This window comes from Pristiophorus japonicus, chromosome 15, assembly GCF_044704955.1.
Source record: "Pristiophorus japonicus isolate sPriJap1 chromosome 15, sPriJap1.hap1, whole genome shotgun sequence".
Lineage (NCBI taxonomy): Eukaryota > Metazoa > Chordata > Chondrichthyes > Pristiophoridae > Pristiophorus > Pristiophorus japonicus.
This window is the reverse complement of record NC_091991.1, coordinates 30,350,347-30,369,835: the sequence shown is the minus strand read 5'-3', so window position 1 is coordinate 30,369,835 and position 19,489 is coordinate 30,350,347. Positions and strand designations below refer to the sequence as shown.

At 44.8% G+C, this 19,489-nt stretch overlaps 1 protein-coding gene across 8 annotated transcripts in view; it reads right to left on the bottom strand.

The window, feature by feature from the left end:
• Positions 1-19,489, bottom strand: part of LOC139280663 (ubiquitin carboxyl-terminal hydrolase 15-like) — a 146,391-nt gene that overhangs the window by 55,857 nt on the left and 71,045 nt on the right. For all 8 annotated transcript variants that reach the window (XR_011596735.1, XM_070900258.1, XM_070900259.1 and 5 more), the window contains one exon: positions 7,823-7,967. Coding sequence is in view for 7 of the 8 variants with exons in the window: in XM_070900258.1 (XP_070756359.1) it covers positions 7,823-7,967 (145 nt within the window). In the remaining variant the exon portion in view is untranslated. The remainder of the gene's footprint in view (positions 1-7,822; positions 7,968-19,489) is intronic.

The window sequence follows — 19,489 nt, the reverse complement described above, 5'->3', positions numbered from 1 at the left end:
GAGGGGGAGAAGAAGGGATGATATCCCTTAGGGTAGCATCATATTGTAGGTGGCAAAAATGACTGAAGATGCTCTGGTAGGTGCAGTGACTACCATGATGGAAAGTGTGGATAAGGGAGATCCTGTTACTGTTTTGAGGAAAAAGACGGTAAATGGGTTGAGGGCAAAGGCACAGGAAATGAGACAGATACAGTCAACCACAGTCAAAAAAAACCTCGGCTGAGGAAAAAAAACATTTTGGATGCTTTGGTGCAGGGGAGCAATCAGAGCAAAACTGTACCTCAGCTTTCTCCCAGTGGTTTGGAACAACTGAGTGGCATGCTAGGCCACTTCAGAGGCAGTTAAGAGTCAATCATATCAGTGCGGGACTGGAATCACATATAGACCAGACAGCAAGTTTCCATTCCCTTCCCAGTTTGAAAACTTTAAACGGAAAACATAACAGAAAAACATGAGCATAAACAAAAATGGTACAGTGTGCACCAATGTTCCCCGTGAGCTGCGCTTTGTTCTGCACAGCTCGTTTCCTTTAATGAGCAGTCTCGTTAAATTTCTGCGCATGCACGGCATTTACAGTGCAACAGCTGATGAGCGGCCTGCGCGGGTCCTTTCAGATTACTGCGCGGCTTTGTCTACCTAAGCGGGAACACTGGATGTGCAGCGTATTGCTGCTCCAAAGTACAATGCAGGGGATCTCCAAGATCTGGGTAAATGGTCATACTTCCTCAGACAATAAGCTCTTGGGTATATTATGAAGGGGAGGTAAAAATGAGGGTAGGTGCTTTCCCGCGAGAGGGTGGGGTTTAGAGAGGATACAGTGGATGAACAATGTAGCCAAGTCATTTAGGGCTGCATGTGCACATTTTCCAGTGGCGGGAAAGAATCCCATTTAAAGAGACGTGGTAGCGTTCAAACAGGATGGAGCACAAGAAAATGTCACTGGAATGCAAAAACTTTATATTTTAAAAACAAAGGAGACAAATTAAACATCGACAACAGCAAGTGTAAATTTTAATATGGGAGATATCAATGTATACAAGGAACCTGTAAAATGACGTCCAACTCCAATTCGCTGAGGACAAAGAGCTAATCTAATCGGACACAGCAAATTAACCAAGTGCACATTCCTAAAATGGATGTGCTTTTGTCTGATTGAAAAAGACTACATGAAACATGAACACTACGGATTAAGGGCTTTAAGCAAAATAACATCAGAAATAAAAACAGGAGTAGCCCATACGGCCCCTCGAGCCTGCTCCGCCCTTCATTAAAAACATGGCTGATCTTCCACATTGCCGCTCTATCCCCATATCCTTTTATTCCCGTTGTGTTTGTAAAGCATGCACTCCCATGTTCCGCCACCAGGGAGCGCATCCCCTGAAATCCCAACATCCCTTGGGAGCACAGTATATAAGCCGGCCCCTAAGGCCTGTTCCTCACTCTGGAGTGTCTTAATAAGGACTGAGGTCACTGTTACTTTAACCTCCCTGTGTGCAGTCTCATGTGTGTTAGGAACACAATAACAGGCGACGAGTATAAGAATCCAACGCTAAGATGCAGCAAATTGTGGGCATCCTGGAGAAGTTCTCAGAGGGTGAGGACTGGGAAGCCTATGTCGAACGGCTAGACCAGTACTTTGTAGCCAACGAGCTGGATGGAGAAGGAAGCGCTGCAAAAAGGAGGGCAGTCCTCCTCACGGTCTATGGGGCACCGACCTACAGCCTCATGAAGAATCTTCTGGCTCCGGTGAAACCCACAGATAAGTCGTATGAGGAGCTGTGTACATTTATTCGGGAGCATCTTAACGCGAGGAAGAGTGTGCTGATGGCGAGGTATCAGTTCTACACGTGCCAGCGATCTGAAGGTCACGAAGTGGCGAGTTATATCGCCGAGCTAAGGCGACTTGCAGGACAATGTGAGTTTGATGGCTACCTGGAGCAGATGCTCAGACTTTTTTGTACTGGGCATTGGCCACGAGACCATCCTACGAAAATTTTTGACTGTAGAGACACCGACCCTCAGTAAGGCCATTGCAATAGCTCAGGTGTTTATGTCCACCAGTGATAACACCAAACAAATCTCTCAGCACACAAGTGCTAGCAATGTTCATAAATTAACTGGAACTGTGTTTGCGAGCAGAAATGTACAGGGCAGAAATGTACAGGGCAGAAACCACGAGTCTGCAACTGTCAGCAGGCCTCAGGTGACTCAGAGTCCGCAACAAAGGATGAATGCAAGGCAATTCACACCTTGTTGGCGTTGTGGAGGCTTCCATTTAGCTTATTCATGGCGCTTCAGAATGATATGTTTGCAAGAGCTGTGGAACACTGGGGCACCTCCAACAAGCTTGCAGACGAGCTGCAAGCTCTGCAAAAACCTGCTAACCACCATGTGGCAGAGGAAAATCGGTCCATGGTGGATCAAAGCAATTTCGAGCCTCAGAGAGGAGGCAGATGCTGAAGTACACAGGGTGCACACATTTTCGACAAAATGTCTACCTATAATGCTAAATGTAAAATTGAATGGCTTACCTGTAGCCATGGAACTGGGCACTGGCGCTAGCCAATCCTGCATGAGTAAAAAGATGTTTGAGAGACTGTGGTGCAACAAGGCACTCAGACCAACTCTGAGCCCCATCCACACGAAACTGAGAACGTACACCAAAGAGCTCATCACTGTCCTGGGCAGCGCCATGGTCAAGGTCACCTACGAGGGCACGGTGCACGAAATGCCACTCTGGATTGTCCTGGGCGATGGCCCCACATTGCGGAGAAGGAGCTGGCTGGGCAAAATCTGCTGGAACTGGGATGACATCCGAACGCTATCACATGTTGATGAGTCCTCATGTACCCAGGTTCTTAACAAATTTCCTTCCCTTTTTGAGCCAGGCATTGGAAACTTTTCTGGGGCAAAGGTGCGAATCCACTTGGTCCCAGAGGCACGACCCATTCACCACAAGGCGCGAGCGGTACCTCACATGATGAGGGAGAGAGTGGAAATCGAGCTGGACAGGCCACAACGCGAGGGCATCATCTCCCCAGTGGAATTCAGTGAGTGGGCCAGCCCGATTGTTCCAGTACTCAAAAGTGATGGCACGGTCAAGATTTGCGGCGATTATAAAGCAACTATTAATCGTTTCTCGCTACAGGACCAATACCCGCTACCCAAGGCAGACGACCTATTTGCGACGCTGGCAGGAGACAAGACGTTCACCAAGCTCGACCTGACTTCAGCCTACATGACACAGGAGCTGGAGGAGTCTTCGAAGGGCCTCACCTACATCAACACGCACAAGGGACTGTTCATCAACATGATGCCCATTTGGAATGCGGTCGGCTGCAGCGATCTTCCATAGAAACATGGAGAGCCTACTCAAGTCGGTACCACGCACGGTGGTTTTTCAGGACGACATATTGGTCACGGTTCGGTATACCGTCGAGCACCTACAAAACCTGGAGGAGGGCTTCCAGCGACTGGATCACGTAGGGCTGCGGCTGAAGAGGTCGAAATGCGTCTGCATGGCAACAGAAGTGGAGCTTTTGGGGAGAAAGATCGCAGCGGACGGCATTCGGTCCACAGATGTCAAGACAGAGGCTATCAGGAACGCGCCCAGGCCACAGAACGTCACGGAGCTGCGGTCATTCCTGGGACTCCTCAACTATTTTGGTAACTTCCTATCGGGGTTAAGCACCCTCTTAGAACCCCTACATGTGTTATTGGGTAAAGGTGAGAACCGGGTATGAGGAAAAAACCAAGTAATTGCTTTTGAGAAAGCCAGAATCATGTTATGCTCCAACAAGCTGCTTGTATTGTATAACCCGTGTAAAAGACTTGTGCTAGCATGTGATGCGTCGTCGTACGGAGTCGGGTGTGTATTACAACAAGCTAACGTTGCGGGGAAGTTGCAACCTGTCGCCTATGCTTCCAGGAGCTTGTCTAAGACCGAGAGGGCCGACAGCATGATTGAGAAAGAGGCATTCGTGTGTGTGTTCGGGGTAAAGAAAATGCATCAGTACCTGTTTGGCCTCAAATTTGAGCTGGAAACTAATCACAAACCCCTCATATCCCTGTTCGTTGAAAACAAGGGGATAAATACTAATGCCTCAGCCCGCATACAAAGGTGGGCACTCGCACTATCAGCGTATAACCATACCATCCGCCACAGGCCAGGCACCGAGAATTGTGTGGATGCTCTCAGTCGGCTACCATTGCCCACCACAGGGATGGAAATGGCGCAGCCTGCAAACTTGTCGATTGTCATGGAAGCGTTTGAAAATGATAAATCACCTATCACAGCCCACCAGATTAGGACTTGGACCAGCCAAGATCCTCTGCTGTACCTAGTAAAAAACTGTGTACTGCATGGGAGCTGGGCCAGCATCCCCGTTGAAATGCAAGAGCTAATCAAGCCGTTCCAGCAGCGAAAGGACGAGCTGTCCATTCAGGCAGACTGCCTGTTGTGGGGTAACTGCGTTAGTGCTACCCAAAAAGGGCAGGGAGACGTTCATCTCGGATCTCCACAGCACACACCCGGGTATAGTAATGATGAAAGCAATAGCCAGATCCCACGTGTGGTGGCCCGGTATCGACTCTGACTTAGAGTCCTTGTACGGCAATGCAGCGTGTGTGCTCAGTTGAGCAACACGCCCAGAGAGGCACCACTAAGTTTGTGATCCTGGCCATCCAGACAATGGTCGAGGATCCATGTTGACTATGCGGGCCCGTTTCTTGGTAAAATATTCCTGGTAGTGATGGATGCTTTTTCAAAATGGATTGAATGTGAAATAATGTCGGGAAGCACTGCCACCGCCATCATTGAAAGTCTGTGGGCCATGTTTGCCACCCACGGCCTGCCTGATATACTGGTCAGTGACAACGGTCCATGTTTCACCAGTGTCGAATTTAAAGAATTTATGACCCGCAATGGGATCAAACATGTCACCTCGGCCCCGTTTAAACCAGCCTCCAATGGGTAGGCAGAGCGGGCAGTACAAGCAATCAAACAGAGCCTTAAACGAGTCACAGAAGGCTCACTCCAAACCCGCCTATCCCGAGTACTGCTCAGCTACCGCACGAGACCCCACTCGCTCACAGGGATGCCCCCGGCTGAGCTATTCATGAAAAGGACAATTAAAACCAGACTCTCGCTGGTTCACCCCAACCTGCATGATCAGGTAGAGAGCAGGCGGCAGCAACAAAATGTAAACGATGGTCGCGCCACTGTGTCACGGGAAATTGATCTGAATGACTCTGTGTATGTGCTAAACTATGGACATGGTCCCAAGTGGATCGCGGGCACGGTGATAGCTAAAGAAGGGAGTAGGGCGTTTGTAGTCAAACTCGACAATGGACAAATTTGCAGAAAGCACCAGGACCAAACGAGGCTGCGGTTCACAGACTGCCCTGAACAACCCACAGCAGACACCACCTTTTTCGAGTCCGCAACACACACCCAAAGGATCAACAGCATCACCCCAGACCAGGAAATTTAACTCATCACGCCCAACAGCCCAGCAAGGCCAGGCTCACCCAGCCCAACGAGGGCACAGCCAACGCACCAGAACAGACATTTGTACCGAGACGGTCCACCAGGGAAAGAAAGGTCCCCGACCGCCTCACCTTGTAAATAGTTTTCACTTTGACTTGGGGGGGGGTGGGGGGGTGGTGGGGAAGTGATGTTGTGTATCTGTAAAGCATGCACTCCCATGTTCCGCCACCAGGGAGCGCATCCCCTGAAGTCCCAAGGGATCCCAGCATCCCTTGGGAGCACTGTATATAAGCCGGCCCCTAAGGCCTGTTCCTCACTCTGGAGTGTCTTAATAAAGACTGAGGTCACTGTTACTTTAACCTCCTTGTGTGCAGTCTCATCTGTGTTAGGAACACAATACCCTTGTTGTCCAAAAATCTATCGATCTGAGTCTTGAATATAATCATCAACTGAGAATCCACAGCCCTGTGGGGTTTAGAATTCCGAAGATTCACAACCCTCCGAGTGAAGAAATTTCTCATCAGTCCTAAATGGCCGACCTCTTATCTGGAGATTATGACCCCTGGTTCTAGACTCTCCAGCCAGGGGAAGCAGCCTCTCACCATCTAAATCCATAAAGAATTACAAGTTCATCGCATATTATCTGAAGACAAACTGTGACTTTCAACATAGAATAAGTTACAGTTAAAGGAAATTATCCTAAATACATTTTGAACACAATCATTGGCAAAACTGTAAGAACTCCAACTAAACCAGCTAAAAGTCACGTGCGAAATGTGTAGCAGTTAGAAAAGAGCACACCGTATTCCTTTAAGTATTACTGTACCAAGTGACTGCAATACGGTAATTCATCTTCCAGTCACACACAAAGGCTGTATGTGAAATACTGGCTGTGCTCTCTCCCTCTCATCAATTATCTCTTGCCAATTTTCAAGGAACCACTGTGTGACAGTACCCGTAAAATTCCATGAATATTGACAAAGTGTCTAAGGGATGACTTTGCTTGGGTCGGCAGTTATTCCCCCCAAAAATACCTTTTCAATTAAGTGCTAAAGACTAGTTTCACTGTTTCAGCAAGTTATATTTAAAATGGTTACTTCTGCTGATTTCATTTTCTGCAGTCCCATCAGGGATCCTATTTTCACAACAGTACTGCGAGGAAAATCCAAACGTGAACATATTTAACATTACATTAGAAAACTGCCAGCAGGAAGATATTTCAGTACGGACAGTCCGGGCGGAATTGGCTGAACCAGCGCAGAAGATTGCGGAATTTTAAACATAAGTGAGTTACGCCTTATAACATTCACAACAGAGTTTCAGGGATCCATTTACGCAGGTTCAAGATTAGTTCAGCCAAATCAGGCCCCGCCCTAAGTCATCAATGAGTTTCCGCCAATTGTGCTGGCTTGGGAAAGTTCTTCAAATTTCGCTCATTTTCTTAGGCGCATAGGCATGTATTTAAGTTCTTGCATTAAAAAAATTTAATTTACTAAGAAACTGACTTGTGTACACCAATGAAAGTAGTAAATGGTTCAGTATAGTTTCTTTTTGAAAGTAATTTTCAATTTATTTTAAATCAGGTTACACTCAGGTGGAGCACTGGACACTTATTTAAAAACGTTTACTTTTTGTGATATTTTCAGATATATTAATAAAAGTGGACCAGGTTACCACTCTTAAATACATCAATGAATACTTTTAAAAGGGAAAAAAACCAATTGCGTTCTATTACGCTGCCCGATTGCGTTGGGTCATGCAGGATTTTACCTTTGACCAACCTGCGCTAATTTCTACTTGTGCAGCTCAGTGTCAAATTTTTATCCTGTGTAGCGCCTTGGAACGTTAAGAGCGCTATATAAATAAGTTGTTGTTGTTGTGATTATACAAATGATTTTTTAAAATAAATCGAAAACTTGAACCATAACCAATGTTCCTTTAATTTTTTTTGATGCGCGGCCCCTTTAAGGGGCTGGGTGCCCCATTCAAAATACTGCACGTGCACAGTTTTTCCTATTTAAAAGCCGGTGAGCCGGCTGCTCGGGAGCTGCTGAGCGCTGCGCGGCTTAAAGGGAACTTCGACCATAACCTAACCAGCGCAATTTAGAGCAGTTTCCCGATTGCGTCCAAAACGGAAACTCCAGCTCCCCTCCACCCCCCCCCCCCCAGTACTAAAATGAAATGTTCCACGGATAGGAATACTTTCTGTAGTCCTTTTGCTCACACACCAAACAGCCTGCGCAAGAGATTACTGGTGTTCAGACGAAGGACACGGAAGCCCTTAATTTCAGTATTAAATATTTACAACATTGCAGTCTCTCATTAATGACCTACCTGAACTGCTGAATTCATAAAACACGTGTTACCCAAATTACTGAGGCCACAGAGGCCAGTCTGCTCACTGTGTCTTCCTGGTTCTAGATAATCGTAGCTGTTATAGCCAGAATATGGGGGGATACAGTAGTTTGAATTTTTCACACTGAAAGAAAGAAAATGGAGTATTTAGTTTAAAAAAAAATTAAATGTCAGGACCACATGTATATCTACTTAAAAAAATTATTTATAAGGAAATAGCAGGGCTTACATCTGGAGTATTTGCAACTTATAGATTAAACTGTTAAGACTTAAAATAATTCAGGACACCAAAAATAGTTGCCAGTATCACTGCATAAATCTGTAGCGTTACCAGACCTCCCACAAAAGTACTAGGATCTCTACCATTCATCTACAGGAGCTCTTTCACAGCTCACTTTGTTTTCCACTTCTCCGTCTAATTTTAAACAGTCTGACTTTATACACCAGCAACATAGAATCATCTCATTTCTTCCTTTTTACAGCATGAAACCATCATGGAGGCAAGGCTAACAGGAATCTAGGAGGAGAGGAAAGAGTGCTTCACAGTTACAGGTGAGGGTGCGGACATTCCAAAGGCCTCCATGACATCACTGGTTCAATACATTAGGGATTCTATTTATAGCGCACTCTGCTAAGACAGCACAATCTAGGTTTCACATGCAGCGAGGAGCCTGTGGTGGAACTCGCGAACTGACTAATGCATCTTGGCAAGCAAGCTGTGCAGAAATGCTACGACTCGGTCAATACTGGAAAAAAAAAGACCGTTTTTTCTTCAGTCATGTCGAAAAGGAAGCTTTAGTTTGAGAAAAAGACTGCAAAGGTCTGAAGACCGAGTTAATTCCTCCTAATGAGTAAGCATTACAATCTGAAAGCACCTGAGCCGGGATTCTAGGGCATTTGCATTGCAACAGAAGTTGCAAAAACTATGAATATATAAACACAACCACTGCAATTTTAAAATTAATTTTTAAGTATTTGCTAAATAATGCACCCAAGGACGGAATCAATTAGGTCTCTCAAGGTGACTTACAAACAGCACCAATGCCAAGACGCTCCTGTTTAATAAAGCATGGTAAAGGAAGCAGTTTGAAATCTGTATTCTTCTCTTAAGGCTGGGGGGCAAAATGAAGCAAGTGAAATAATTGTTTAAAAATCATGCTGGACGTACATTAATAAACTCAGAGTTCTTTCCAAGTAAACAATTTAATCCACGTACTCCCCCCACCCCACCGCCCCCACAAAAACAGAAAAAGTGACAAATGATTCTGATTACATTACTAACCCTTTGAGATGCGCTTAACTTTTGTTAATTAAGCAGGCGCCATTTCTAGTGCACAAGGTCGATTTTTATTAATGAAAGTGCGATTACTTTGCAAGTACTCACACTGCATCAGCAGGGCAATCCTTTTAAAAATGAGATTGGGGGTGGGGGGGGAGGAGGGGAAGTGAAGAGACAAATGAAGAAATTACTAAACACAACTTTAAATGCCTTTCTCTAGGTTATACTAAAGATTCCTGAAGTCAACCATACTTGACATTCAGTATGACCTTGTGTAATCTCAGCACAGAAGTGAAGGGAGATATCTGATGGTGCATTTTGGTAAAATCTGTTTACGTACCTCCTTAAGCCACTCACCCTAAGCAAGAGTATAGATGGCACTTTATACTTGATGTTCGATCACTTAAAAAACATGTATTACCTCAGTCTGCAGAATGTAACTGAGCCAAGATTAAGTTGGTAATCAAAGCTTAATATATTAAAATGTTGTTTACTGCTCAAATGGATTGTAAGACTGAAAACAGTGTTGTTCGTCACACCTCACTATAATGGCAAATAGATACTACATTCATAAAGGGCAAATGTTTGTGTACTTTCTTTTTTATATTACCCTCCAGCTACCACTAGGTGGTGTCCAGGAGCTGGTTCACGCTCATTGGCTCGCAAAGTTACAGATGCTGATTGCACAGAAAGCCAGGCTTGAAAGAGGATGACTGAGATAAAATCTCACTGGGATCCCCGGCTCTTCTGTAAAGGGGGCATCAGATCTCTTTGACTATATACTGGAGGTTTTTTTTTGTGGGGGGGGGGGGGGGGAAGAGGGGAAATCCCCACTGCACTCTCCGGTACAAGATAATCATCAAATTGTTGATCAACATAGGATGTGCAGCAGCTACTGACCAGCACTATGTGAAAATCCTGGGTAAGAAGGTGAGGCTGAAGGTTGTCACTTTAAACTAACAACTTTGGCCCTTGAAATACAACCCAAGAAACTTCCAATGGTGTTCCAATGTGGCAATATGGATCCTTTAATGTTACTTAACCAGTGGTCTGGGCACACTGCTTGGATAATTTATGGAGATGTTACTATCTTGGAAACCTCCTATTCTAGGACTAAGAACATAAGAAATAGGAGCAGGCCATTCGGCCCCTCGCGCCTGCTCCGCCATAAGATCAATATCATGGCTGATCTTCCATCTCAACTCTACTTTCACGCCCGATCCCCATATCTCTTGATTCTCTTATGAATCAAGGAATAATTAAGTGTATGGCAGAAGTCTTCCATCTTTTTGGAGACTATAAAATACCTGGAATAGAAACTTGGGGTGAACCTTTACTATTGACCCACCTGCCCCACAAGCTAATTGCTTGCTATGTCAGTTGATAATACTGCTCATGATGGAATCCTTGAGAACTACATTTCCCATCAAACAGTACAGTCCTCACCACTTAAACCACCCACGTTAAAAATGGGCAAATTACACAAACCATTTACCATTAACATTGTCAATTCCAAAGTTACTGCTTACAGCACGTTAAACATGCCGGCTATTTTTGGCAGAAACAGATACTCAGTGAGCAGTCCACACCTTGATTTGCACTGAGCAGGGGGGGGGGTCAGCTGATTCTTTGTGGTGTTTAAAACCCCATGAGAGGCAGGCTAGGAATAGTTTAATTACATTCCCAAAATCATTTGTTGTGTGCAACAGAACAGTGCACACAGAAACACCAACGGGGCAGGAGGGGGAACACATGGAGCCAGAGCACACAGGAGAAATAAACAAACCCCCTTTGTTTAGACAATTCCAGGTACTCGCATGCAAATACACTTGTTAATCTTAAACCCTGAGCACCACACCTGCAAATGAGGAACATCACTCGTAAAGCGGCCCCTTTAAGGAATTTAACATTTGAAAAGCCGGTCCCGGGCTGCACAGGACCGGCAGAGTGCTGCACAGCTTAGATTGAATGTTGTAACACAGCATAATTCATAATTTATAGAAGTAGTAATCTTGAGACTGGGGGCAAAAACTTGATCGGTTTTTCTTAAATATACAAGTTTTCAATTAAAAAGCGTCCATAGGTACATTTTCTAATTGGTTGCCTCTATACAAACCTTGCATATGATTTTCCATTGGCAGAAAGAGGCTGAGCATCAACATTGGAAGGGGCAACTATCTATCTGAATGCTAGATTTTTCTGAAAATCTCAATATACAAATACAAAATCATTACGACACGACGAGATATTAGGACAGGTGACCACAAGCTTGACTAAAGAGGTAGCATCTTACAGGAAGAGTGAGGTAGAGAGGCGGAGAGGTTTAGGGAAGGAATTCCTGAGCTTAGGATTGTGCAAGGGGCCAAAATTGGAAAAGCACAGAGATCTCAGACAGTTATAAGACTGGAGGAGTTTACGGAGTTAGGGAGGGGAGGCCATGGAGAGATTTGAAAACAAGGATGAAAAATTTAAAATCGAGGCATGTCCATTTAAGGAGCCAATGTAGGTCAGCAAGCACAGGAGTGAACGGGACTTGTGAGTTAGGATACAGGCAGCAGAGATCTGGATGAGCTCAAGTTGATGGAAGATGGAAAATGGGAAGCCGACCAGGAGAGTGTTGGAATAGTCAAGTCTAGAGGTAACAAAGGCACAGTTGAAGGTTTCAGCAGCAGATGAGCAGAGGCAAGGGTGGAGACAAGCGATGCTACGGAGGTGGAAATAGACATCCAAGTTCTCCTAGTTCAGTAAGAATTTTACTTAAAATTTAAATTCATAACAAGCATGATAAAATGTTCACATAAATGTGTTATATATCAATGACTTTTGGATTTGAATGTTGGGGGTATGATTACGTTGTTTGCAGATGACACTAAAATAGGCTGTGCGGTTGATAATGAAGAAAGCTGTGGATTGCAGGAAGATATCAATGTACTGGTCAGGTGGGCGGAACAGTGGCAAATGGAATTCAATTTCGTTAAGTGTGAAGTAATGCATTTGGGGAAGTCTAACAAGACAAGGGAATACACATTAAATGGTACGACACTGAAAAGTGTCGAGGAACACAGGGACCTTGGAGTGCAGGTCCACAGATCCCTGAAGGTAGCAGGCCACATAGATAAGGTGGTTAAGAAGGCATATGGAATACTTGCCTTTATTAGCTGAGGCATGGAATACTAGAGAGCAAGGACGTTATGCTTGAACTGTATAAACCACTGGTTAGGCTGCAGCTGGAGTATTGTGTGCAGTTCTGGTCACCACATTACAGGAAAGATGCGATTGCACTGGAAAGGATGCAGAGGAGATTTACAAGAGTGTTGCTTGGACTGGAGAATTTTGGCTATGAGGAAAGATTGGAGATGCTGGGTCTGTTTTCTTTGGAACAGAGGAGGCTGAGGGGAGACCTGATTGAGGTGTATAAAATTATGAGGGATCTGGATAGAAAGGACCCATTTCCCTTGGCAGAGGGGTCAACAACCAGGGAACATAGATTTCAAGTAATTGGGGGGAGGTTTAGAGAAGATATGAGGGTAAATTTCTTTACCCAGAGGGTGGTAGGGATCTGGAACTCACTGCCTGAAAGGGTGGTAGAGGCAGAAAGCCTCACCACATTTAAAAAAGTACTTGGGTGTGCACTGAAAGTACCGTAACCTACAGGACTACAGACCAAGAGCTGGAAAGTGGGATTAGGCTGGATAGCTCTTGGTCAGCCGGCGCGGACACGATGGGCCGAAATGGCCTCCTTCTGTGCTGTAAATTTCTACGATATGATTTTTCTAAAAGTAAGTCTTTGTAAAGTCACTTTTAATTCACTGAAACGTGCAGTGGCCATTGCCCTGAAAAAACACATACGATAACACGTACTCAAATTTTTTTAAGCAATTTAAAAATTAATTCAAAGTTTTAATCAGCTTCTTAAAGTTGCTAGTTTTGTCCTTTTTGGCTTAAGTGAAAAAGTGGATATAAAAGTGCTTACTATCTTATACTCACACAATGGTCTTTGAATAAATTTAAACCACAGACAGCTTTTCATTTTCAATTCCCTTCAGACAACTGATACTTTATTAATCCAATTTAGATAGATTACAACTACACAAATTATTAGAATTATTGCACTGTTCATAAAATAGTGAGTAAAACCCTCCATTCCAATTGAATATCCACGATTCTTATACTTTTATGGTAGTCACTCCCAATAGATAGTCGATTTTGTTCTTAAAATGCTTGCCCCCGCAGCTTTGAATATTTTCCCCTCCAGGTCCTCTGATGGCCTATGGTGTTTATTCAGTGAGTAGACAAGCCACACAGTCCATGAAGGTCCCAGATTTGATGTCTGGTCCATGCTTGGTTAGCTGATCTTGACTGCAGCCATCCTGAACTAGCTAGCAACCCATGCTGGAAGCGTATCTATTGCAACACAGATTCAAGAACAATCGATGCTTACTATCCACTCGTGTGAAGAACGGTCACTTGGATAAGGAACTAGATGTTGGGCGAGAACAGAATTGGGCTCAGCTGTGATAACTCAGCGATCTCGTCTATCAAGGAACTTGCTTTACTCTAACATAAGAAATCTATTATTGCTACTTCCTCGAGAAGTAGGACTTTAACATGTAGAACTGACAGTGTCGATTGGCTATCAGGACTACATCATTTACCTCATTACATCTTTCCACCACCATGTACGGGCCTGCAACATGTTATGCTTCACTGACAACACCAACTATCATTCCTCACGACATGAGCTACTTGAGTAAGGTACCACCATGTGCAAATTGCTTGCAGAAGCGTTCCCCCGCGAAGGATATTAATCAAATGGAGTTGAGGTACAGGTCAGCTAGGGTCTCATTGAATGGCGGAACTGGCTCGAAGGGCTGAATGTTCCTGTTCCTCTACTCCTGTTGCATGTTCCTGTAAGTCTGTGCGATAAGTTTTGATTTCAATATAGAACGTAGGAAGGAAGAGTTTGCAGGACAATATATTTACAACTCAGAAGGTTCAAGAGTGGAACATTCAGACTATCAAAAATGTCGAGAGAGAGAGTGGATGGTTGCTAGATCTATCTACTGGAAAAACGTCTTACCCTGAGCCTGGTGGAAGTCTCATCATCTGTAATTTGATGACTCAACTAGAGACTGTTATTTTTATGCCATAGGAAAGCTAGTAACTCCAATTACAGAGCTACAGCTGCAAATATTCAGGTAGTTTAAAGATTGTGTGTGCACAGTTCCATTTGACCAGAGAGTTATAGAATCATAGAATGGTTCATCATCATCATCATAGGCGGTCCTTCGCATCGAGGATGACTTGCTTCCACGCCAAAAAGAGATGAGTTCAAAGGTATTTCAATGAAGGACTTAATATTCCAGGTCCCAAACTACATCCTGAAGGGTGGAAGATGCCTTGTGCGTGGATTTTTTTTAACGTGTGGTGGCCGTTGCACCCAGTCACCACATGAGCTTGACAGACCTAGCTCTTGGTCCAGTGGCAAGGATTAACCAAGACGATTGGAGACCTGCTCTGCTGCACGGACCTAGTGCGCACACATATCACAGTGTGGATTGGCCCGTGCTGCCCCTGGGCCCCTGGCCCCGAACTCGCACCTCTCCTGGGCCCTGATCACATCCCTCCACAGTCTCTCGCCACTCCTGCTGTATCTGCCCACGCTCCAATCACCGACCTGGACCTTGATGACGTCATTGTTCGCTGCTGTCATCCTCCTGCACCAGCTCGCGCTGCTCCCTAAAGTAGTATGCCTCCACTTGCATTTTCCCTTGCACAGGATGAACCCTGCCACTTTTGCAGCACTGCCCAATTAGTGCTCTGGGTACAATTCGTTAAGCAAGACGGACCTAGTGAGCACACAGTCGCAGTGTGGGCTGGCCCGTGCTGCCCCTGGGCTCATGCCTCTTCTGGCCCCAAACTCACGCCTCTCCTGGACCCCGATCGTGTCACTCCACGATCACTCGTCACTCCTGCGCCCCAACATCGCCGCTCCTGCTGTACTTGCCCACGCTCCAATCACTGACCTGGACCTTGATGATGTCCAATCCAATTCCGACCTGCGAGAGACCATCTATAGCAGGTCGGGGCCATAAAAGGAGCAGCGTGGTCCCTGGAGCAGCGTGGTGGCCTACCACTGCAAGGTACAGCACGAGCTGATGCAAGAGGGAGACGGCATAGAATGTTACAGCAGAAGGAGGTCCTTCGAGCCCGTGCCCGCTCTCTGCAAGAGCATTTCAGCTAGTTTAAAAGACATATTGGTCCTCGACTGAGAGCTAGTATGTTGGTTAAAATAAGTTTGTCCAAAATGTGCAATATCTTTACTTCAAAATAATTGTTTCTTTTTATAAACTTCCCCCTTGTACCGCGCTAGTGATGTTCCATAATAATGAAAAGTAGGCAGATTTTCTTTGCTCCCATAGAATAAAACAGGTTTGCCAAATTTAAATGTAATCGCTAGTTTTGCTTGCCTTACTTTATCCCAATGTTTGCCCTTTTTCCACTGGCACTCAAATATTACTTTGCAACACCTGATATACCCACAACACATATGCAGTAAGGATATGGCCAACTGAGAACTGATACAACAGCATACTTGACTGCTTATGAAGCCTCCTACCTGCACATTAACCTAAACCTCTTATCTGAATATCCTGTTTACAGGATCACGCATTTTGCAAACTGGATATTCTTATAATAGAGTTTAAGTTGCTGGAGATACATCACCAACGATGTCTCCGCAAGATCCTGCAAATCCCCTGGGAGGATAGGCGCACCAACACCAGTGTCCTCCCCAGGCTAACATCCCAAGCATTGAAGCACTGACCACACTCGATCAGCTTCGCTGGCAGGCCACATAGTTCGAATACCAGACACGAGGCTCCCTAAGCAATTGCTCTATGCAGAGCTCCTTCATGGCAAACGAGCCAAAGGTGGGCAGCGGAAACGTTACAAGGACACCCTCAAAGCCTCCCTGGTAAAATGCGACATCACCACTGACACCTGGGAGACCCTGGCTGAAGACCGCCCTAGGTGGAGAAAGTGCATCCGGGAGGACGTTGAGCTCTTTGAATCTCAACGCCATGAGCGTGACGAGGTCAGGCGCAGGCAGCGGAAGGAGTGTACGGCAAATCAGTGCCACCCTCCCTTCCCCCGACAAATATCTGTCCCACCTGTGACAGGGTCTGTGGCTCTTGTATTGGACTGTTCAGCCACCAAAGGACTCACTTTAGGAGTTGAAGCAAGTCTTCCTAGATTCCGAGGGACTGCCTATGATGATGATGTGTACATCTTTCCACGTTTCATATTTGTGAATAATCAAAAAGCACTTTACTGAAATGAATCCCAAATAATTTTGCTACGTTAACTCATTTGTCCGAGACCCGTTTAATTTTGTAAATCAGCTGTAGTTTTCTCAAAACTGATTGAACATAAAACTGACAGTGGAAAACAATATTCTGGTGGCATGCTTTGCGTTTACAACTTTACTTAAATGCTATTTTTGACTTTACTTGTTAAAGAAAAATCCAGCAGCATTTTACAATTGCAATTTGAAAGGTGCATTACTTTACTGTGACATTCCATCACCCTATTACCCTTATATTGGTACTTTCTAAACTTATTGAAACCAAGGTTAATGTACAAATTATCCATTACCTTGAGAGTTCTGGCCAAATTCATGATCAGCAGGATGGTTTTTGGCATGGCTTTGCACTGGTGATCATGCTGCCGATGGATGTTACATCTCTGCAACTCTGACCTTGAACACTTCGGTGAAGTGTGTCATGGTCTTGGACACCTCCAAGGGGTCTGATGCTGTGCACATCTAAACAATTTACCAGCATATGGCCTCCCATCAAATGAATGTTCACAGTTGACTAACTTCCTCTCAAATTGTTCTATCTGTGCTGTGGCTGATGCCTCAGATTCTTTTTACATTGAGGGCTGTCCTCTCTTGCATCAACGGCCTGCTGCATATATCTAACCCCATCTACTTTTGCTGACGTCTTCACTCTGCATTCATTTACTTCCTTTAGCTTGCATATCATAGCTGAATGACAACATCTTGATTTCCTTCATGCTATTAAATGGGAATAATGGAAACATTATTTTGGTCCTTGAGGACAAGATTTCTTCATGTCTCTTTGATGGCTCCACGCTTCATCTATTAACCATCTCCTCTGATTCAAGTGGAACTGCCACATTTCTATATTGTTGAAGCGGTCAAGAAACTTGTGTCTTCTTTCATACCAAACATTTCATAGAATCACAGAATAGTACAGCACAGAAGGGTCTGGACATTTGGAGTATAAATATAAGAACATAAGAAATAGGAGCAGGATTAGGCCATTTGGTCCATCGAGCCTGCTCCGCTATTCAATAAGATCATGGCTGATCTGATCACGGACTCAGCTCCACTTCCCTGCCCGCTTCCCATAATACTTCCTTATCACTCAAAAATGTGTCCATCTCCGCCTTAAATATATTCAAAGACCCAGCCTCTGGGGCAGAGCATTCAATAGATTTACAACCCTGAGAGAAGAAATTCCTCCTCATCTCAGTTTTAAATGGGCGGCCCCTTATTCTGAGATCCCTCGTTTTAGTTTCCCCTATGAGTGGAAATGTCCTCTCTGCATCCACCCTGTCGAGCCCCCTCATTATCTTACATGTTTCAATAAGATCACCTTTCATTCTTCTGAACTCCAATGAGTATAGGCCCAACCTACTCAACCCATCTTCATAAGTCAACCCCCTCATCTCCGGATCAACCTAGTTATTAAATACAGCTATCATAAACCTATCAAGATTCAATTAGATCACAAAGGTGAGCTAACAGTAGCCAATAAAGAATAAATCTGTGCTTTTGATACAGTCTACGTAGATTTTAGCAAGGCTTTTGACAAGGACCCACATGGCAGACTGGTCAGAAAAGTAAAAGCCATGGGATCCAATAGAAAATGGCATGTTGGATCTAAAATTAGCTCAGTGGCAGGAAGCAAAGGATAATGGTCGATCGGTGTTTTTGTGCTGAAAGGCTGTTTCCAGTGGGGTTCTGCAGGACTCAGTACTTGGTCCCTTGTTTCTTGTGGTATATATCAATGATTTAGACTTCAAAGTAGGGGGCATATTTAAGACGTTTCCAGGTGATACAAAAATTGGCCGTGATTGATAGTGAGGAAGAAAGCTGTAGACTGCAGGAAGGTATCAATGGACTGGTCGGATGGGCAGAATAAAGTGGCAAATGGAATTCAATCCGGAGAAGTGTGAGGTAATGCATTTGGGGAAGGCTAACTAGGCAATGGAATGAACAATAAATAGTGGGATACTAAGAAATGTAGAGGCCTTGGAGTGCAGGTAGTAGGACAGGTAGATAAGGTGGTCAAAAAAGTATACAGGATACGTTCCTTTATTCATCATCTTCATAGGCAGTCCCTCAAAACGAGGATGACTTGCTTCCACGCCTAAAAGGGACGAGTTCACAGGTATTTCAATGAAGGACATAATATTCCAGATCCCGAACTACATCTTGAATGGTGGAAGATGCCTGTGTGTGAATTTCTTTAATGTGGGGTGGCCGTTGCACACCAGCCACCACACGGGCTTGACAGAGCTAGATCTTGGTCCAGTGGCAAGGATTAACCAAGACAAATGGACACCAGCTATGCTGCATTATTATCCGAGGCATAGAATACAAGAGCAGAGAGGGTATGCGAGAACTGTATAATGAAACACTAGTTAGGCCACAGCTAATGTGCTGCATATAGTTTTGGTCATCACATTACAGGAAGGATGTAATCGCACTAGAAAGGATCCAGAGGAGATTTACAAGGATGTTGCCAGGACTAGAAAACTTTAGCTATGAGGAAAGATTGGATAGGCTGGGGTTGTTTTCTTTGGAACAGAGGAGGCTGAGGGGAGATTTAATTGTGGTGTATAACATTTTGAGGGGCCTAGATAGAGTGAATTGAAAGGCCACTACCTCCTTCTGTGTCCACTCCTGGAAAACCTTGCTCCCAACTCCCAACTGCACTGATGAACTCTCGAAAGTCCGACCTTTGGCCCTCCATTCACCATGACATTTTTGTAGCTACCGATCTGCTCAATCACATCCTCACCACCTTTGATGCCCTAGTCCCGATAAAAACAATTACTCATGCTCATCCTGGCCGTTGCCCCAGTACAGCTCTCATCTTCGCTCCCTTAAGTCTCCCCAAGGGACGCAGACTTGAATGGATATGGCGGACAACTTGTTTAGCCATTCACCGTCAGATCTGGTTGGGCCACATCGGGGTCCTGCTCTCGCTTGCCAAAATTGCTCACTATTCCAGAATCATCCTGGGGAATGCAAAGATAAACCCCAGCTTCTA